The sequence below is a fragment of the Drosophila grimshawi genome, unplaced genomic scaffold, assembly GCF_018153295.1.
Source record: "Drosophila grimshawi isolate 15287-2541.00 unplaced genomic scaffold, ASM1815329v1 contig_311, whole genome shotgun sequence".
NCBI lineage: Eukaryota > Metazoa > Arthropoda > Insecta > Diptera > Drosophilidae > Drosophila > Drosophila grimshawi.
This window is the reverse complement of record NW_025063098.1, coordinates 20,030,415-20,050,166: the sequence shown is the minus strand read 5'-3', so window position 1 is coordinate 20,050,166 and position 19,752 is coordinate 20,030,415. Positions and strand designations below refer to the sequence as shown.

Sequence of the window (19,752 nt, the reverse complement as noted above, 5' to 3'; positions counted from 1 at the left end):
CCTTTTCAGCAATCGTCACTCAACTTGACGCACCAAAACTCAGCGCCTCTAATTAAGCTACTTTTTTGTGTTCTTGCTCCAACTTATATGGAATGAGCTAGTCAGAAGAGATTAGAGGTCAGATGAATGGCTTTCAGTTTCACACTTTATTTTCATCAAATCAAACTAAGATTTCCTAAAATTATTTCGAGTAAATACAATTGATGATCGACCGATTTTACGAACTTTGATCAATTGTTTTTGAACATTCTCTTCGTTGTTTTCTGTTTTCTTTTTTTTTAATCCTCTTCGTTTTTTATAATTTGAATATTTAAAATCGTAAATTTTCGAGCGATCTATACACACATATATAATGTGTGTAATTTATATATAAATATATAGAAAAATATTATGATTTGCTGTTAAAACATATAGAGCCGATACAAAAGTAATCTAATATATATGGTTATTATGGACAATTGGACGCTTAATAGATATACAGACATGGCAGGAGTGGGCTATTTCAATGGAATAGTTTACAAAATTATGTAATATTAGTATTTGTGAGAATTCGCACTGTGTTCTTCATTCATGTTTTGGCTGTCGCATGTCTAACATTTTGATATATATAATCACACTACCCGCAGCTGCACCAGCACATAATGAGTTAGTCAGCTCACGTAGCTACTAATCTCCAGGTGAATCAGTTACGTCCAGCAGCCGGAACCTTTCCCTTATCGCTGAAGAGCAATATGCGTGTCAGCATTGTGGTAATGCAAGGTATTTGCTTCTGCTGATGCATCTCAGGTGTGTCCGGAGTGCAGGACTCAAAGTCGACGGCGACACGCTGGCAAACGAAAGTGAGTAGGGTGAGCATGTCCAGACGTTTGCCATTGGCGGCCAACTCGGCGCAGAGGCTCTGCATGAACCAACTGCCACGGGTGGTGTTGCGCCACGAGTAGAAGCCCGGTATGGTCGAGTAGGCAATGAGGAAATCCGCATGGATGGGTATCTTATAGCTCATTGTGGAGTCGCCATCGGTTTCGGTGCGACCACGCTCCATTGTGACGCCCGTATCCAAGCGATCGCCCTGGCAAGCCTGTATGAAGAAGAGCTTGGGTTTGCCCGCCAGCGAGGGACAATGATTGGCCGTAAAGTGACTCCAAATATTGTCCAGCTTATACTGCGTATCCTTCGCATAGATGTAGCCCATTTCGCCGTGCGAGAGAATGGCCACCAGAATGCAGTCGTTATCATCGTGTTTCTGTGCTGCCGCATACTTCACGGTACTTAAGATCTCCTGATAACGATAGTCCTTATACGTGGTGACATCGAAGTCCAGCTGCTTTAGCACGCGCGTGAGATTCTCACAGTCCACGTTGGTGCCAGCGCGGGACTTCAGTGTCGGCACCTCGAAGTGCTCATGATTGAAAATGAGTGCCATGCCTCGATGCTTGTGCCTCATGTTGTACTCGGCTGCATGCCGGTCGGTAACCATTTTGGCCACATTCTTCTGATAGTTGGATGAGGTGCTGTATCCGTTCAAGGCCAGCTGGCCGATGGCCCCAGTGCCATAGGTGCTTTTGTGATACGTCGAGGTCGATGCACTTGTGGTGGTGGTGGTGCTGCTGCTGCCAGTGCCCAACGATCCAAAAGCATCGGTTGTGTCGTCCGTATTGGTGGCCACTTCGACTCTAATCCCCACCTGATCAACGGACTTGAGATCGTTGTTGCTGCTGCTGTTGTTGTTGGCCGCCATTGTGAAATTTTTGATGAGTCACACAAGGCGTTTGATAATGTCCAGGCAAATGGGCAAATGGAAAAATACGAAAATTCTTCACTTATTTAATTTGAGTTCACAAGTTTGTTAAAAATGCGTACGTTGCGAGATCTCGTTGCGATAACAAAGGAAAGCGACGTAAAACTGCAGTGCAGTTGCGTTGTTGCAGTTTGCTAGTTTTCTCTCTTTGTTTGTATTATGTTATGGTTTTTGCAAGCAACAACTTAACATCGTGCTGCACTGTTATTAACAGCCTGCAGTATTTTTATTTACCGGTAAACTGCAGTTGACAACTTTACACTCTAAAAACATTAACATATCGTGGTATACTACGAAAAAGTGTTTGATTCGACGACCAGGTTTTTGGACACGTCGAACGGCGCCGGTATTAAGATTGAAGATATGCAAATTTTAAATAGGTTCATACTAGATGCTTTACAGAGTACAGCTATTTTTTTGTGGTTATGTTAATGTTCTGAGCAGAGATGCGCAGGTAAAGGAAGTACCGTGACTGGTTAACCGTGACTGGGTAACAGTTCGAAGTCCCAGATAAATACAGATAATATACATAATGGTAAATATAAAATATATATGTGTTTTTGTTTATTGTTCACAGTTTGAGGAATGAATATATATACTATATAGTAAAATATTATGTAGTATATATATATATAAAATACTATATAGTAAAATATTATGTAGTATATATATATATAAAATACTATATAGTAAAATATTAAGTATAGCCGATTTTGTTCGTTATTCCAGAGTTAACTGTAGCTGTGAAGTGGGGCAGCTAAATTAATTGTTTATCACAAAATAGACTTTGAAATTTATGTGGCAGCAGGCGGTCATTTCAAATGCATCACTGTTGATATTATTTGGTAGTTGTAACGAGTTAGAAACAGACTTTGGATGCTTGAGTATTATTTGACTTTAAAAATCTTGGTTTGGCTGTCGCATGGCTAACGTTTCTATATATCACAATGCTAATGAGTTAGTCAGTCCACGCAGCAACTAATCCCCAAGACAATCAGTTAGCTGCAGCTACAGGGGTCTTTTTCTTATCGTTGAACAGCAATATGCGCGTTAGCATTGTGTTAATGCAAGGTGTTTGCTTCTTCTGATCGAATTCAGGTTCCTTCGAATTGTTGGACTCAAAGTCATGGGCGACACGCTGGCAAACTCTGGTGAGCAAGGTGAGTATGTCCAGACGTTTGCCATTGGAAGCCAGTTGCTCGCAGAGGCTCTGTATGAACCAACTGCCCTTCTCTTTGTTCCGCCACGAGTAGAAGCCCGGTACGGTCGAGTAGGCAATGAGGAAGTCCGCATGATTGGGTATCTTATAGCTCATTTTGGAGTCGCCATCGGTTTCGATACGCTTCATCTGCATTTTGACTCCTGCATCCAAGCGATCACCCATACAGGCCTGTATGAAGAAGAGCTTCGGCTTTGTAGCCAGCGAAGGACAATTTTCGGCTGTGAAGCAAGTCCAAACTTCGTCCAGCTTATATATCTCATCCCTCGCATGGATGTAGCCCATTCCGCCGTGGGAGAGAATGGCCACCAGAATGCAGTCGTTATCATCGTGTTTCTGTGCTGCCGCATACTTCACGGTACTTAAGATCTCCTCATAACGATAGTCCTTATACGTGGTGACATCGAAGTCCAGCTGCTCCAGCACATGCGTCAGTTTTGCACAGTCCAGGTTGGTGCCAGTACGGGCCGCCTGCAAGTTATTATCGAAGTGCTCGTGATTGAAAATGAGTGCCATGCCTCGATGTTTGTGCGTCATATTGTACTGGGATGCAAATCGGTTGGTGGTTATTTTGGTCACATAGTCAGGTCTGGTGCTGGGTGTGTTTAAGGCATTGTGATGTGTAACGAGCGATCCGAGAGCATCGGTTGTGTCGCCCATGTTTGTGTCTTCGATTCTAGTCCCAACCTGATCGGTGGACTCGATATCTTTTTTATTGCTTCAGTTGTTTTTGGCCTCAATTGTAAAATTGAACTGCGTGGTTTTTGATGCGAAACAGAAGAAAAATGTTAAACTTCTTATCTTTTTGTGGTTAGCAAAATTTTAATAGTTCGCACTTTGCGAGAACTAGTGGTGGACGAAACATCGATGTAACATCGATAACTCAATGTTTTTAAAATTATTTTAAGCTAATTTCTGATCACTTAAAACAATTCGCGGGAAAAATAAAGTTGGAATATTCCAATGATATATGCGTTTCGAACTGAAAAAAATTGAACTTTCTTGACTCCAACGGACAATCTGAAAACAGGCTTCAAACTGTTAGAATATTGAAAGGTAATTCTATTCAGATACTATTTTTTATGATGTGCTTGCGCACGTGTGTCAAACTCTCTCAGTCCACGGGGATTCAGTGTGGACTCCACGAAGTGCTCGTGATTAAAAATAAGCCTCATGCTCGTGCTGCAAATGCGAAAAACTCTTCATTGTTCTTTTTTTATTTACAAAAGTTTTGTTAATTGGAAAGTTGCGAGAACCAGTTGTTGTCACAAGGGAAAGCGGCAGTCACAACAAATCATTGGGATCATGCTACTATATCAAACAGCTTTCCGAGAAATAATCAGTCGGATTATAACCAAATTTAGATGACAGCAATTTGACTCTTGCCTCCAATGATATGAAATTTTCGGTGTCCCGATAGATAGTATACAAATGCAAATATTTGTTGTATTTACTAACTATATTTTATGATCCAATGAAGCAAGACACCCAGAATAGCTGGACAAAAATCCGGCAAATTTGATATTGAGTTACTGATTAGTTTGTTGGAAGGCGAACTCTTTTAATATTACTTGTGATAGTCATATATTGAAGCATAAAGTATAGCATTGTTGTCAAAATGGGTTATTCGTAATCAAATGTCAAGCCACTCCCCCGGAAATGTTCGTCGCACCAGGAATCAAATCGTGTTGATATTTCATCGGTCATGTAATCCCGCCAGTCGCCAATTTTGCCCTTGCGTATAAATTTGATGTCCTGCTGGGGCAGATGCTTCTCCAGATTGATGGCTTTATTGCTTTGCATACTGTCAAATCGCAAATGCTCACAAATGCGTTGCAATTGGGCATTGTCAAGTTGTGTGGAGACGTTCAGGAACTTGGCACAGTGCTTAACCACAGCGGGCAAATCGCGGATCATGTCCTCGTATTTGATGAACAAGACGTTGTCATCGAAGCTGCGCTTCCAGAACGGCAGCACATGCCGCCAGTAGGAACCGATGGGTGTGTGACCGTCCAAAAACAGTTCCACAAATTGCTCAAAGTCACCATTGATGCCATGCAGCAGTTTGCAATAATGATAATAAGACACGCACACATCTTTAGGATTGCGAGCTGTGTACACAATCTTGGGCTTGACGGTTTCAAATTGCTCGGGAAGCAGCTGCCAGGATAGATGGGATCGGGCATAGCGTGGACGTGGCAAATTGCGCACCTGCTCAACTGTACTTCCATAAGAATCACTGTGAAATGCCAAATATCTATTTAGATTAAATCATAAGAAAAATATTGAACTTTTTACGTACGCCACCCACTGATGATGATCGGTGCTAAATAGCGCGGACAGCTCAATCAATGGCGAACGTATACGTAGATCCTGCTTGGCAGCTTCATAGTCCAACTGATTGCCCAGCAGCCAGACCATCTCTTGGGCCCATGTCGAGCCGGTGCGTGGATACGACACCATCCACACATCGTCCTCGTAGACGGGCAGACTGCGGATTGATTCACCTACCTCGATATATTTGCGTGGAATGATCAGATGACCGGGCAACACTTCCACAAAGCAATTCTGCGCAGGAAATACGGCATTTGTGCGACGCACAATATCCGCATCCAGTTCTCGATAGATGAGCTGCATGGCAATTGGAGTTGCTACCGTTGGCCTTCAATAGCTGCAGTCTACTGACTTCCAACACCAAACTTCAAGTGAAAACTGAGCCCAAACGTGCGGTGAAAGTGACGTCGACGGGAATCCATCTAAGAGTTCCGCAACTTGAATGGGCTTGTGCCAAAACCGGCTCAATGCAATCTTTGTTTTTGTAAAGTGCATTAAATATCTACCCTACCAACGAAACAAGTAAGAATGCTGTAGTCGAGTGGGCTCGACTACCATATACCCTGTTAAATATATTATAGTCTTATTGTCATATTTCCTTTTAAAAAGTTTTCCACCCAAATGTGAGCATGCTTGGAAGTGCACTCATTTCTTATGGCTGGCACTGCCACTGAAAAGTAAAATAAAAACAAAGGCAGCGCAGCGCCCGAGCTAACCCGAACTGACTGTCGACAAACTGAAAAACGGGTGCATATACAGTATGTTAAGAAAGTGTTTGGACACGGGAAAAATTCATATCTCATTTCTCATTTGTTTTGCACAAGTATTGAATTTTATTTATATTCTTGATGTTGTCTGCTTAGAGGTATTATTTATAGGCCTCTGCCTTTAAAATTTTTGGGATTTTTAGATATCGGAAATCAAAATATAAATATATATTCGAGTAATGGAGACAGTTATCGATAAAATGTAGTAAATTATATTCCTATATGGTACAGTTCTTAGTGTCCGAGACGCACAGACGGACATGGCTATATCGACTCAGCTATTGAACCTGATCACAAATGTATACCTTCTAATAATGCAGATTCTTTTTTCAGCCGCATAAAACCATTATAGCCATTTTACCCATTTTCAATGGGTTCAGTGTATAAAAAGAGTGCTGTATTTTCCCAAAACTTTCCTCACTCAAACTGTAAAGTTTTGCTCAGTTGGCTTTATTTACGTCCAAGCGGAATAATTTACAATTATTATCTTCATATCTTCATTGTACACAACCGGCAAATCGACGTTAGCAAAGCGTAAAGTTGATTGTTTTGGTGGAAACAGAGAGGTGAAAATTGCTTGAAAAAGATGATAGTAAATTGCAGACCCTTACAGACAATAATTAGTTTGAGTACCAACCAATCCGAATTTATAACGACCCATTTTAAAAGCAAAAAGTATGTAAAGCCTCACATCGTTGTATCATGAAGTGCACATATGGGAAGGATTAGGTAAGAGTTGTATTATTAACTATCAATACGGAAAGGATTATATTATAACTTTGTCAAAACGAAATCGATTTTCGAATGAATTTCCTTGGTTGTAAGGTTGTCGCTGGATGAATCCTATATTTAAGCCTATAACGTAATTATTCATATATTATTCACAAGTTCCTTGGACTTATAAATAGGACATGCAATTGTAATCACAATCGATTCCAAAAGAAACGAATTCAAAATTAGGTTAGATTAGGCAAAGCGTTCTCTCTCTCTGGTTAATAAATACTTTTGAATTTTATTAGAGAAAGTTGTTTGATTTAATGAAGTTTCCTTTTAAATCACTCAATTGCTGAAATTATCAATTAAATTAAAATTTATTGCGATCCGTAATACTATGTACACATGAAATCATTAAGTCAATTACAACTAATTCGTCCTAAGAAGCACTCTTAACAGTCCTGTTGGCAGTATCAGTTTAACTACAATTCGTTGTGTACGTATTCCGTGGTCACCTTGGCCTCGCCCTCATGGAACCCAATGCAGTCCACTGGATATTTCTCCTGTTTTCAATGAATTTCGAAAGAAAAGTAACGGTTACAATTCGAATGTTGCTGGTTAAGCGGATGTGAATGTGACTGTGATTGTGGACTCACCTCGCAATTATATGGCGCATTGATTACACCGAATAGCGTCCAGAATGGTGTACCGGTTTCTGTGCTAATGAAGATCGCTGCACCCATGCTGCCGATCTTAACAATTTTCGGACTAACACCGGCAATGAGACCGGCAGCCGAAGAGTTAGTTGATATTTTCTTGGACTGTTGCTGCTCTTGTTGTTGCTTTTGCTGCTCCAATGCAGCTGCATTTAGCTGGCAGAGCACATAGCGATCACATTGCGGCGACTTCGAGATGTATCTGTAGGCGCGATGGACTTTTAGCACCGGTTCGATAACCTGTTGGATGTTCAATGTTGAATGTTGAATGTTTGTTTGTTGTTTGTCGATTTGTATTGTGGGTTGTTTGGTTGGTTCGTTGGTTGTTGGGGATGGATGCGTGCGCCATGGAAAACAAAAGAGAAAATTGTAGCGTAATTAATTTAATTTGTGCTATCTGTTGGTTTAGTTTAGTTTTTTTTTTGTTTTTGTTTTTGCTTTAGTTGTAGAGCAGCAAGTGGCGTGTTAATTGCTTAGGAATACAATTCTGTTAGCATGCTTACCTCCAGGTTGAGCGTGTCCGTTAATCTATCACTGATCTCGGTGGCATTGAACTGCAGCAGACCACGTGCTTGGCCCAGTTTCAGCAGCTCCTTGGCATAGCCGACGGCTGGCTTCACATATTGTCGCGAGTCGATTTTCACATTCAAATGATGCTTGGCCACATGGTTCAATAGGTTGGATATTGTTTCGCTGGGGCGTGCCGGATCGAAATAGGTTTGCTTGGGATAACCTTGAGACTTTAATAGGCCATTAAACATGATTTGCGCCGTCTGGAAATATCTGTGGAAAGTGGAATAAACAGAAGAATTTAACAATTGAGTTGATGAGTTGTTGTTTGTTGGCCATAATGACGCAGCATTGTCAAGTGAAAGGGCCGCTAGAAAGTGGAAGTTATTTGTTGTTGTTGTCTAATAATGATGAGGCGTACAAGATGCGAAAAATTCGAAAAATGTATATATGAATTTATTTATGTATGCATTTATATATTGATGTTGGTTTGCTGGCTTGACCCAAATAGCCCAAACATTCGACTTGTACTTTGCCTTCGGCACACTTCCTGATCAAACCGGTTCTCCCAACTACATTCTTACATCGCATTCACAATGAACCGTTCTGCTTGGCCGTACCATGTTTTTGTTTATTTGTATGTTTTAATGATGCCATCAACTTTGTATCTAAAGCACACACACACACACACAGCACACACAAAGCTAAAGCCAAATTCAAAGCCCAAAAACCTGAACCCAGGAATTGAAGTTGGATTTTTATTTTTTAACTTCTTGTTGACCAGGCAGATTAACAGACATGTTCTAAAAGCGTCAGCACCAAAAGTGTGTCAAAAGGTAAGCAGCGCAAGAGAGCTTCAAACATGTTCGATGCCAAACAGGTTGCAGTAGTTAACGGTAACTCAACAGCAACCACAATAAGTGGCAGCTGTTCGAGCCAATGTTGCTCGCATTTGTATTGCATTTAGACGTAACGCTCAGAATCCGAATCGTATCACAGCCAGGTGCTAAACAGCCGTAAACCGTTAAGAAAGCACAACGTGATTCACAATTCACGACTTTGCCACAACATGTCTAAGAATTTCAATAGATGTAAAAAGCTGCGACACACACTCACCTTAGATAATTTTCGGGATTGGCTAAATAGCTGGTCCAATCAGCCAAATATAATGTGGCCGACTTGATCCAGCGACGACGGAAGGATTGATTGTTCAGAGACTCGAATAGCTTGTCATAATCCACTTTACCATCGCGACCCTTGAAGCCCTATAAAATGACAAATATATCAAAGTTAAGTGAATCGATTAATTATTTCAATTGAAACTTTAAATCATTTTATGAATTTTTTTTTTAGGTTTTCATAAGTTTTTTGGCAAATAATTCGTAGTATTTACCTTCATTATTTTATTAACGCCTGACTTTTCATACAGTGCATCGGCTAGTTCCGAGTTGGAGAAGTGATCCCACATCACATGAATATGCTCCAGGAAGGGTGGCAACACCCAGGCATGATTCTTGTGTTTCTCCTGAGTAATCTGACCCTCGGGACCGGCAAATGAGCTGACTGCCTGCATTATCAGCGGTAACAGGTTCATGAAACCATTTTCCGCCTCCGGCTCCTCGGGCGAGGATCTCTTCTGTTGATGATGATGATGGCTCTGTGTGGCCGGGGCTTCGCCACCGCCTTGGGTGTTCATGAAGGCGGATGCTACTTGTAGAATTGTGTCTAGGCCAATGCCAGATTCGGCGCCGCCGCCGTTGCCGTTGCTACGTTTCTGTGCAGTGCCTGAATCCTCGTCATCGCCTTGTGTGAACATTTCCAGGACATTGCTAATGATGGATGGATCGAAGCCACCGCCACCACCATTGCCGCCGCGTGCATTGTTGGCCAACAGACTGCCCAGGCTGGCAAGGATTTGCATGGCACCACCGCCGCCGGCGCCGCCGCCAGCAGCGCCTTTTCCATTCGCCTGCATAAAGCTGCCAATGAGGGAGGCGACACCTGCCAGTCCAGCAGCACCACCGCCACCGCCGCCGCCAGCAGCAGCAGCACCACCGCCACCGCCATTCTGATTGGACAAAGCCTCCTGTATGAACATGGAGGCCATGTCCAGCAGCGGATTGGACTCATCCTCGCTGGCCAAATGGCCATAGGGCTGGACGCAGAGCAGCGCCAGCAGAAACACCGCTCGTTTCATGTACATTTTTGGGCAGGAACTTTCACAATCACACACTTGAGATACTTTTTTTTTCTTATATTTTGTTTTTAGCTTGCTTGCTTTGCTATTATTGCCTTTTTTGCTGGGCCAATTAAGCAACGCAGCGACGAAAACGGATACGATGACGACGACAGCGACAACAACAACAACAGAAGTAACAACAAAAGTAACGCGAACGACGCTTCACTGCGCAAAATAAAAACCGCTTGAAAATTGCAAGGCAAAGCGGCAAAATGCGCTGCTGTTCTTTTAACAGAGTGGGATATAAAATAAAGCCGTAGCGCAGCGTGTAAGGCACAGCCAGCTCAGCCGAAAACTTTCTTTCTTCTGTGGCTCGGAGACAGTTTGTAACACTTCTTAAGTCGCCCGTCTGTGAGCCCGACCAACATGTTGCAACGATTTGTGTGTTTGCTCAGCTGTGATCGCTTTTTTTGCGCTCCTCTTTCTCTCTCTCCTTCTCTCTCTCCATCTTTCTTTTGCGCACTCTCTCTCCATCTTGTCATTCTTTACGTCTGCACTTTGCGGGATGGCCACGTCAGTTTGCTGCCCGCATACAAATTTAATGTAAAATATGTACCTGAATCTACTACTATGTGAATGTGTGTGTGTGTGTGTAAGTGTATTCATGAGAAATGCTTTTGCGCTGTTCTATGGCACTGTTGTAGGATTACATTTTGTTTATATTTTCTACCCACTTTCTTTTTAACGCACACACTCATGTTGTGTGTAGCTTTGAAAAAACTCTTGGGGGCATGGCGTGGTCAAAGTCAATGTTTTCCATCATCTTCAGCTTCATTGGTTCTTTGTGCATGAATACAAACATAATCACGCAGAAAGTTATTATATTACGACAATACTTACAAGTCTAAATAAATATAAATAAAAGACTGTGCCTTAAAAAGTTACTCAGTCGCGGGCATTAACATTCTGTCAACTTGTTTGTATTACTACAATTTTAACTGATCATGATTATTTTTATTTTATATTTATATATTGTTCTTTCTTTTTATAAATATCACAGCTTCAATTTATAACGAGTTTCGATACGAAGTAATTAATCATGTTTGATCTTCATTGTGGTTCTTCCGAAAAGTTCAAAGTGTATTTCGCTTTCGTTGTGTCAAGTGGAGTTTCTCTTTAAAAATGTCTCAACTTTTTTTCTTTTCTGCTTTTATAGTTTTTGATGCAAATTTTTTAACTGAAATTAAATGGATGAGGCACTTTATATATTTCGTCTGGAATTCTCTCTCTCTCTCTCTTGTTCTTTGTCTCTCTGGCTTATTCTGTGTCACGCCCCATTTGTAGAATACTATTCGACGTGAATGGATTATTTCGTGCCAGTTACATAAATTAATTTAAGCTAGGAACAACTTATGTTGGCTAGAAACTAGGGATTAAAAGTTTTCGAAATAAGCTTTTTGGCCGTAGTTGTTTTAGTCTTGTGTATATCCAATTATTGATGATCTGGCATGGGAAATGTGTAATTTGAAGATATATAGATAGATTCAGTTCCGAATTTCATACTTACATCGATGCCATCGTTTCCCAGCGCAGAGCACTCTTGTATGTGCCAGAGGCGACCCCCCAACTGTCTGAGGCCCAACAAGTCCGTTATTATGGCACTGGGCAGAGCACCCAGTGCATCCTGCTTGTTGGCCAAGATCAGCAGTGGCACCTCGGACAGTCGCTCGTCCAGCAGCACATCGCACAGCTCACAGCGTGCCTCGGCCAAGCGAAACGCATCGGTGCTATCGACGACAAAGATCTGTGGAATATATTTGCTTAGACTTTTGGAACTGCTAACAAATTTTGGCTAATACCAGGACATTGGCCTCTTGGTAATAGGTATGCCACGTCTGACGCATCCTCCATTGACCACTCACGTCACGCATGCAAACCTTTAACTTTTTAAATCTCAAATGCTTTTCGGTCTGATTGGTTGTGGGAGTAATGCTCCTTATCTTGGAAAAGAAATCGCAAATCATTTTCGATAGATATTTTATAATTTTTATGTTCTTACTGCTTCCTCAGATTCTGAACCTATGCGGGCAGCCAGAGTTGTTTTGCCGGCATGGTTAAGGCCCAAGATTAGCAGATTAAATTCCTGCTCTGGCTTCTTTCGGAATAAGGCGAGGAACGAATTGACCCTTTTGCTTAAATTGGACATTTATTGAATGTTTTGCTTACTTTTTAGGTGTGAGCCTTAAACGTGCTACTACTGAGTTTTAAAAACTGGTTAAGCTTAAACTTTTAGATCTGAAATGCTTACGCTACTTTTATTTATTTTATTTCACATAACTAAGCATTGATATGTGCACTAATCATTGGTTTCGTTCACAATATGCATATTTTGCATTAATTTCTACTGGCCAAAGGTATACGTTGATTGCATTAATCTTATAATTACAATTTTATTTTTTCATATTTTTGCACACCCAGTCCATGCCCTCCTTGATGCCCGTGCCATCGACAGCTGTGCATGCTCTGATTTCCCAAGTGCGCTCTTCCAATTGCACCAGACCCAGTGCCTCGGCCACTTCGGAGGCGGTCATCGCATTGGGCAAGTCCTGCTTGTTGGCAAAGACCAGAAGCGGCACTTTCTTCAATCGGTTGTCCATCAGCATCTCAAATAGTTCACTGCCCGTCTCCTTAAGACGTGAGCGATCCGTGCAGTCGATGACGTAGATCTTAAATTACAGAAATATTTTAATATTTCAATTGTTTATGAAACTTGGAGAAATTTCTGGATTACCAAAACATCTGTATTGGCAAAGTAGTTCTTCCAATATGGTCGTATCTTCCATTGACCGCCAATGTCCCACACGTTCAGCTTGAAGCCATCTGCTGCTACCGATTTAATGTTGAAGCCCGCAGTAGGCGTCACCTGTGAATTATTGCAACGACTATTAGGAAAGCAAAAGCGCATCTGCTCCATTATACTCACCGTTTCAATATCCTCAGAGGCCAGTTGTTTGAGAATTGTTGTCTTGCCGGCATTGTCCAAGCCAAGCAGCAAAATACGCGCCTCCTTCTCAGGATTCGGGCGAAGTTTGCGCAACAGCGATAAAAGTCCCTAAAATTGCACACAAGAAAAACAAGAAAAAAGTTGTATTTTAAAATCTTATCAATTGGCGGGTAAACTTTAAATATCGATACTATTTTGAGTGCTACTCAGCTGGTCACACTTTTTGTACTCAGCTGTTGTACATGCAAAAGTTATCGATACCAGCAGTTGCACGAGTTTCCATGACAACAACAAATAATAAACAAATATTAAATTGGATAATAAGAAGCAATTTCAATATTTTAATTACGGTTATAGCCACATGTTAGATAATCAGTTTTACAAGCTGGCAAAATTACCATTTTTTTAAAATAACAATAAATAAATATGCAGCACGATCAGTTAAATACGAGCACTAATTTTAGCACTTCAATTTGAACACGATTCGAGTTGGAAATTTAGAAATCACCACCAAAGACAACATTACAGGTGCAATGCTAGCTAGCAACTAAACAACGGTCGACCAAACAATAGAGCAACCGCCGCAGGTAGAGGGGAACCCCTACCCCTCACCACTCACTTGCCCGCTGTGCTCGTCGCTGCGCAACCGCTCTCTGGACAAGCGGAAGATGCGACAGTTTCTATTTACGGGCTTCAATGCATTTGGGCAGCATAATATCAACAAAAACAACAACAGTTGTCGCACTTCCGGTCCCGTTGTTGCCTTAACCGGTTCGTAGTGCAAAACAGTTCGAATTTCCTACGCACACCAAATTCCTTCAATTTACTTCTAGAAATATGTACTCCACGCGACAGCAATGAGTACCCAATGATAATTGCTCCATGCTGGCGTTACACGGCTTATGCTGTGGGTCAAAGGCTATTTCTGCAAGGATTGTTCGACTCACAGCCGGGGGAATGCCTGGAAGTGGAGGCAGCTGTGAGGATTAAAGCACTGGCTGCCTGTGACAACCATTGCCTGGTGCTGCTGCAGAATGGCGAGCTCTTCAAGCTGGCAGCCAAGTTACGGGCGCAACTGGTGCAGATCAAATTGGAAAATCCTCCAATTGCAGCAGCCACCAAGCGGACTATTTTTGGAGATGCAAAGAGAATTGCTTGTGGGTCGCCAGGTGAAATTACTCACATTGCCTGTGGCTCGCACATCAATGTGGCCATCAGTGCTGGGAATGCCATCTACAGCATACCCAGTTGCCTGCACCAGTTTCCGGTGCGTCAGTGGCGAGTGCAGCAGCTGGAATGTGGAAATGAGCATGCCATCTTGCTCAACGGCAATGGAGATGTCTACAGCTGGGGCAACGGCCTGTGAGTTGAGGACCCTTAAATATGAGTGTAATTCTCATGCTGATTTTTCTTGCAGGCGCGGCCAACTGGGTCACGAGGCATTGGGCGTGCAAGAAACGCCTCGACTCATCGACGCGCTTGCCGGCATTAAGGTAAACAAAGCCAATTATTCGTCACTCCTTATCTATTGTCTACTTTTCTTGTAGATAACACACATTGCCGCTGGTGGTTGGCATAGTGCGGCAATTTCAGCATTTGGCGATCTCTATACGTGGGGCTCCAATTGCAATGGTCAGCTGGGTATGCGCGTCCTGAAACCCGGTGGCTTGCTAAAGGAGCCCACGGTTTATCCACTGCCTCAGCTGCATGATTTGCCCGAATGCTGTGAAGCTGCTCAAGATGCGGATGCTGATGCTGTCTGCTCACCCTTAAGGATATGTGCTGGCTCGCGGCACACGCTGCTGGTGCGCAGCTGTGGTCGGGTTTGGGGCAGTGGCTGGACAATCCATGGTCAGTTGGGCAAACAGCTCGAAAAACGGACATATTTGGACAAATTCGAAGCCATTTACGATGCACCTGCAAATTACGATTATAATGTGATTTGTGGTCCTTGGGCCACATTAATTATGTTGTCTAAGTAAATACGTATTTTTATGTCTTAAAACAATTTTGTATTTATCTGTATTTTGATTGATTATTTCAACTTTCATATGTGCATTGAATTTTGACTTTTTAAAATATTAACGCTTCTATGTGTGCACATGTTAAAGCTAGCTGCTATGGCACGCACTTTGCGTGTATAGTCGGCTCATTCTAGCATTTTGTGTATTTGCTTATACGTTAGCCAAGACTCAAACCAGCTTTCAGTTTTCTTTTAAAAAAGCTAAAAATATGTTTCTGAGATTTATTCTTAAATGTTAAGCAGAATATTCTCAATTTTGAAATTTTGAAATTCTAAGCAAACTCTGTGTTCTGTGTATAAAAACAGTCACAGTTGACTAAAGCAGCGAACTCAATAAATATTAGTATTTAAGTGGGGAAATTGCAAGCCTGGGCAGATAATGGCGTAAATCATTTGTTATTTAAGTTGCTGACCTTTGACATTCCATTTCACTTTTCGTAGAACTTTCGCACTGATGTGGCGCATTGGGATCTCCTTGCTCTATCCGGGCATCTATATGAACTGCATTCAGGATACGCTGGGCGATGAATACACCATGCTGTGGGTCAAAAGGGATCGAACATTTGTCGAGTTCGCCTTGCCGATCATCGCTCCGATTGGCATATTTCTTGCTTTATTGTGATAGGTCTGCCGATGCCATTGCCTACGTCGTTGTCGCTTTCGTCGTCGTCGTCGTCGTGTAATCAGTAATTTTATTTTTAAAACTGTTATTAAACAATATTTACTTTGGCATAAGTCAGACATGCAGTGCAATCAACTTTTCAGCACTTGGGGTTCAGATCGGCGACTAAATCGCCAACTGACGCACCCACCGACTGACGACGGTTTGGTGGGACTTTCTTTGTTTGAAGTGTGTCCCTGTATGTGTATAGTGTATGTGTGTGTGTGTGTGTATATAATTCTAGGAAAGTAATGTGATAATTTCGTTATTACTGGAGTAGCTTAGGGGTTTAATGTGCGACTTTACGATATGCACACATATTTTTAGTTTTTTCTCTTTTTTAATAAATTAAAACAATTCTAATTGAATTGAAGTAAAGCCAAAAACAAGCAAACAAATAATAATAAAAAAAATATGTGAAATGGGTTTCCAATATAAGAAAGGAAATATAACAAATTAGTACTTTAATATAATTCTCATAAAAGTGTTGTTCGTCATTTCTTAAATCTTAAGATTTTTTGATTTACAATCAGTTAAACTTAGGAAATCGCGCCAAGCGTAACTTAACCTATTATTTAGGATGTATAATTCTTCTGTTGTGTCTTTCTAAAATTAAGAAAAAATTTGTATCACTTCCAGGATATTGGAGAAATTTTATTTGAGTATGAACTGAATAAAATATTAAAAGATAATATTATAAGTAACAAAAAAGAGAAGCTCTGTAATATGTTATAATATTGAAAATAAGAAGAAAGTGTCGCTGTACACTTTTACTAATATTAATTAATTAATTAATATTGAGAAACAATATTTGTAATTTTCAGCGCTTTAGACATATTTCAAGTATATTATTGGAAAAATGTAGTCTGTGTAGACAGAACTCTCTCATTAAACTTTTTGTCAATTAAAATATTATTTTGTAGCCATTTCATATCATTTTATTGCGATTATCATAATTTGATGGCGACTCTTTTCCGAGTGTGTATTAAACCATTTTGTATTACACTCGTAGTGCTCTCATTGCTCCCCTTTGGCCCATCCATCTCTGTCTCCATGCGTATCTGTCTGCCGTGCAGTGAGTTCAACGATTTTATGTTATTTGCCAAATGAAAAAAGTAAAAACGAATGTTTATCTTATAACGCACTCCGTGCGCTTCGTTCTAGCAACCGGATCGGACAGAATGCGGTGCGCAAATAGGCTTTGCTTTTGGGCTTTACTTTTTTATGACAGCGCCATTTTTCGAGCAAACTTTGTTATCAACAAAAAACGTAGAAGCAAAGAAAAAGAAAATATACTAAGGCGGAAAGTGTCATTTTTAGGCCGCAAAACTATTTGCTACCAGGCCACTGACGCTCCAACACCACAGAGTGTGGGCGAAAGGGGAAAGTAGAAACGAAAAGCAGGGCGTGTGTGTGGGGGGGGGGGGGGCGTTTGAGTTCAAGCGCCTGGCTCAAGGCGAATGTGGTTGAGTTTCCGTTTCTGCAGCTTATCAGAGCCACTTGAAATATCCGACCAGCCCAGCACAAAAAGTGCTAATTGTGGCACTCCCTGTGTTTATCTCTGTGTATGTGTGTGTGCGTATATGTATGTGTGTGTGTGTGTGTGTGTGTAGGTGCATGTGGTTTTCGTTACTCGAAAATTGTAATTCATGCGTGCCCGCAGACGCCAAAGTTTCAACAGAAATCAGTCAATCATAACCAAAAAGTACAGGAAAAGTACAAATAAAAAAATAAATGCTCAGCTCGGCTTGTTTGCTGCCCCCCTTCGACAGGCTGCAAGTGCGTGCTGTGCCGCATGCAACGTTGCACATAGCACCCCAATAGCCTGCCCCCCGAGACAAACAATGGCTACTCCTTGGCTACTTGGCTGCTACTCTCGCTGTTGGCTGTGCTGCGCAAAGAAGCAGGCCTCAACACATTTACCAATAACCCATTACCCCAAACACTGACCTACCTTGGCGCCCAGCCTATTTACATTTGGGCGTAGTACATTGACCACTAACCACTGACCACCCCTGGCCACCTCAACTAATCATCACTTTGGATTTGCGCTAATGACTTGCCGCACACATTCCCCCTACCCCCAAACACACTTCTCTTTGGAGCTTGTAAGCCCACATTAAGTGTAAGGAAAAAAAGAAAGAGAAAAAGAACGAAATATGAAACGTGTTCATAAAACGTTTTGGCATCCCAAATGTACACATGTAAAGAGTCGTTGCAAGTCCCCATAGACGTGCCATAAAAATTATGCACGAATGTATTTGCTTTATTCATACATACTTGCACACATACACATACACATATACATATACACATACGTATGCATTTATTTATGTGTGTGTGCAAAGCGCTTCTATTCAGATTGCTGCCCAAATAAAAAGTTGCCCTCGACTAGCCCGAAAATAAAAAAAATCAAAATGTGTAAGCGAGAGAGAGAGAGAGAGAGAGACAGAAAGAGAGAGAGAGGGGAACGAATGCAGCGTCACATTTTTACGGCTCCATTCATGTGACGACGGAAGTGTCAAGTGGCTGTTGGCAACTCGTCGACGACAACCAGCTCTCATCCTGCGCGTCCTTTTCGTCAACGTTGCCGTCGCTGCCGTTGCTGCTCTGCTCTGCATCGTCGAAAATGCCGTTATTGTTACCAGTTGTCTACCTTGCCGCCTCCGCTTGCATATATCCATGTTTGAATACATATACACCCCATCACCTATCAGTCCTCGCTCGCTAACACACACACACACACACATGGCCCCTGTCTACGTGTGCCAAGTTGCATTCTGGGCTCTGCGTTGGCGTCTGCCGTTGAGTGGCAAACTTTTTTACGTATCCTCCTATCGTTTCGTACGGCTAAGTATGTTTTTCTTCTCATTTTTTTGTTTTCGTGTGTGTGCGTGTGTGTGTGTGTGTGTGTTTTTTACTCGTACCCTGCACCATTTTTATATGCCCTTCATTTGGGTAGCTTTGTTCTTTTTGGTACAGTTGTGTTTGTGGGGTTAAGTGACTGTGCAATGTACGAATAAGCAGTTGAAATACGTTTACACGGCATGCAAATAGTCCCACTGCTCTTCTCAAAGCGGTTTGCCACCATTATTCGCTATACTTTGAAAGTCGAGCGAAACAATTGCTATTTAGACTTTACAGTAACTTTCAATTTGGGCAGATTGTAATCAGCCAAATAAAAGAGAAACAAAAATGCCATTGTAAATTGTAAAATTGTAAGTTCAAGTCTGTTTTTTTATAGAAAATAAGAAGAGCAACATTGGCCCAACAAAAATAACATTTTTGTGAAATTTAGTCTTATACGGAATTTTGCTAGAAATTTGTATTTAACGATAATATGGAACTTAAACTAAATAATCCCTGGTTGATCAAATCTGAACTACTTAATAATAATAAAAGTTCTTCGTATAAACAGGATGACAGAAACTAAAAGGTGTTTTACTCAGAAATAAAAGAAAGAATTGCCAAATAGTGAACAGTTCGGGCTGATTACATAATTATTATGCCGAATTAATCAAAAAATAATTAAACAATAATTAAATAATAATTATTAATGCTCACCTATGAGACATTCTTCGTAACTGTCCTATAAATACATATCAACTCAATTGGATTATTTTAATGTACATAAATCGATTAGCATTCTTGCTGCTTAAAATGCCATGAGAAGGACGCGCATTGCGTTGACAACTTGATTGTCCTGGCCCCACAAAAGCAATGCTTAATTGAAGTAAGTCACTTACATAACCAACAGCAGCAACAGCACCAGCAGCAACAGTAACAACAACAATGATAAAGACAAGATTATATGATTACGCGGCGGC

General features: G+C 41.3%; 8 protein-coding genes across 8 annotated transcripts; 2 read left to right on the top strand and 6 right to left on the bottom strand.

Moving 5' to 3' along the window:
• Positions 1 to 127: 127 nt before the first annotated feature.
• On the bottom strand, positions 128 to 1,959 carry LOC6567727 (caspase). Its single transcript, XM_001993617.2, has one exon. It carries the CDS (start codon positions 1,736 to 1,738, stop codon positions 683 to 685), a length of 1,056 nt encoding a protein of 351 aa, XP_001993653.1. The 5' UTR covers positions 1,739 to 1,959; the 3' UTR covers positions 128 to 682.
• Positions 1,960 to 2,485: 526 nt separating this feature from the next.
• Positions 2,486 to 3,763, bottom strand: LOC6567728 (caspase). Its single transcript, XM_001993618.3, has one exon. The coding sequence runs from the start codon at positions 3,675 to 3,677 to the stop codon at positions 2,793 to 2,795; it is 885 nt and encodes a 294-aa protein (XP_001993654.1). The 5' UTR covers positions 3,678 to 3,763; the 3' UTR covers positions 2,486 to 2,792.
• Positions 3,764 to 4,640: 877 nt separating this feature from the next.
• Positions 4,641 to 5,654, bottom strand: LOC6567729 (luciferin sulfotransferase). Its single transcript, XM_001993619.1, has 2 exons — positions 5,320 to 5,654; positions 4,641 to 5,256 (listed from the first exon to the last, which is right to left on the bottom strand). Exons 1-2 carry the CDS (start codon positions 5,652 to 5,654, stop codon positions 4,641 to 4,643), a joined length of 951 nt encoding a protein of 316 aa, XP_001993655.1.
• A 1,536-nt stretch (positions 5,655 to 7,190) lies between these two features.
• On the bottom strand, positions 7,191 to 10,686 carry LOC6567730. Its single transcript, XM_001993620.3, has 5 exons — positions 9,452 to 10,686; positions 9,175 to 9,323; positions 8,052 to 8,331; positions 7,489 to 7,788; positions 7,191 to 7,395 (listed from the first exon to the last, which is right to left on the bottom strand). The coding sequence occupies exons 1-5, from the start codon at positions 10,259 to 10,261 to the stop codon at positions 7,315 to 7,317; spliced, it is 1,620 nt and encodes a 539-aa protein (XP_001993656.1). The 5' UTR covers positions 10,262 to 10,686; the 3' UTR covers positions 7,191 to 7,314.
• Positions 10,687 to 11,499: 813 nt separating this feature from the next.
• On the bottom strand, positions 11,500 to 12,493 carry LOC6567731 (ADP-ribosylation factor-like protein 3). Its single transcript, XM_001993621.3, has 4 exons — positions 12,297 to 12,493; positions 12,097 to 12,237; positions 11,805 to 12,041; positions 11,500 to 11,740 (listed from the first exon to the last, which is right to left on the bottom strand). Exons 1-4 carry the CDS (start codon positions 12,441 to 12,443, stop codon positions 11,657 to 11,659), a joined length of 609 nt encoding a protein of 202 aa, XP_001993657.2. The 5' UTR covers positions 12,444 to 12,493; the 3' UTR covers positions 11,500 to 11,656.
• A 31-nt stretch (positions 12,494 to 12,524) lies between these two features.
• On the bottom strand, positions 12,525 to 13,701 carry LOC6567732 (ADP-ribosylation factor-like protein 3). The gene is made up of 4 exons (XM_032740168.2): positions 13,640 to 13,701; positions 13,221 to 13,349; positions 13,029 to 13,160; positions 12,525 to 12,963 (listed from the first exon to the last, which is right to left on the bottom strand). The coding sequence occupies exons 1-4, from the start codon at positions 13,640 to 13,642 to the stop codon at positions 12,688 to 12,690; spliced, it is 540 nt and encodes a 179-aa protein (XP_032596059.1). The 5' UTR covers positions 13,643 to 13,701; the 3' UTR covers positions 12,525 to 12,687.
• A 189-nt stretch (positions 13,702 to 13,890) lies between these two features.
• Positions 13,891 to 15,246, top strand: LOC6567733 (ultraviolet-B receptor UVR8). The gene is made up of 4 exons (XM_032740167.2): positions 13,891 to 14,012; positions 14,075 to 14,603; positions 14,659 to 14,734; positions 14,789 to 15,246. The coding sequence occupies exons 1-4, from the start codon at positions 13,910 to 13,912 to the stop codon at positions 15,221 to 15,223; spliced, it is 1,143 nt and encodes a 380-aa protein (XP_032596058.1). The 5' UTR covers positions 13,891 to 13,909; the 3' UTR covers positions 15,224 to 15,246.
• A 281-nt stretch (positions 15,247 to 15,527) lies between these two features.
• LOC116805793 lies at positions 15,528 to 15,946 on the top strand. The gene is made up of 2 exons (XM_032740169.2): positions 15,528 to 15,648; positions 15,706 to 15,946. Exons 1-2 carry the CDS (start codon positions 15,644 to 15,646, stop codon positions 15,884 to 15,886), a joined length of 186 nt encoding a protein of 61 aa, XP_032596060.1. The 5' UTR covers positions 15,528 to 15,643; the 3' UTR covers positions 15,887 to 15,946.
• Positions 15,947 to 19,752: the final 3,806 nt, after the last annotated feature.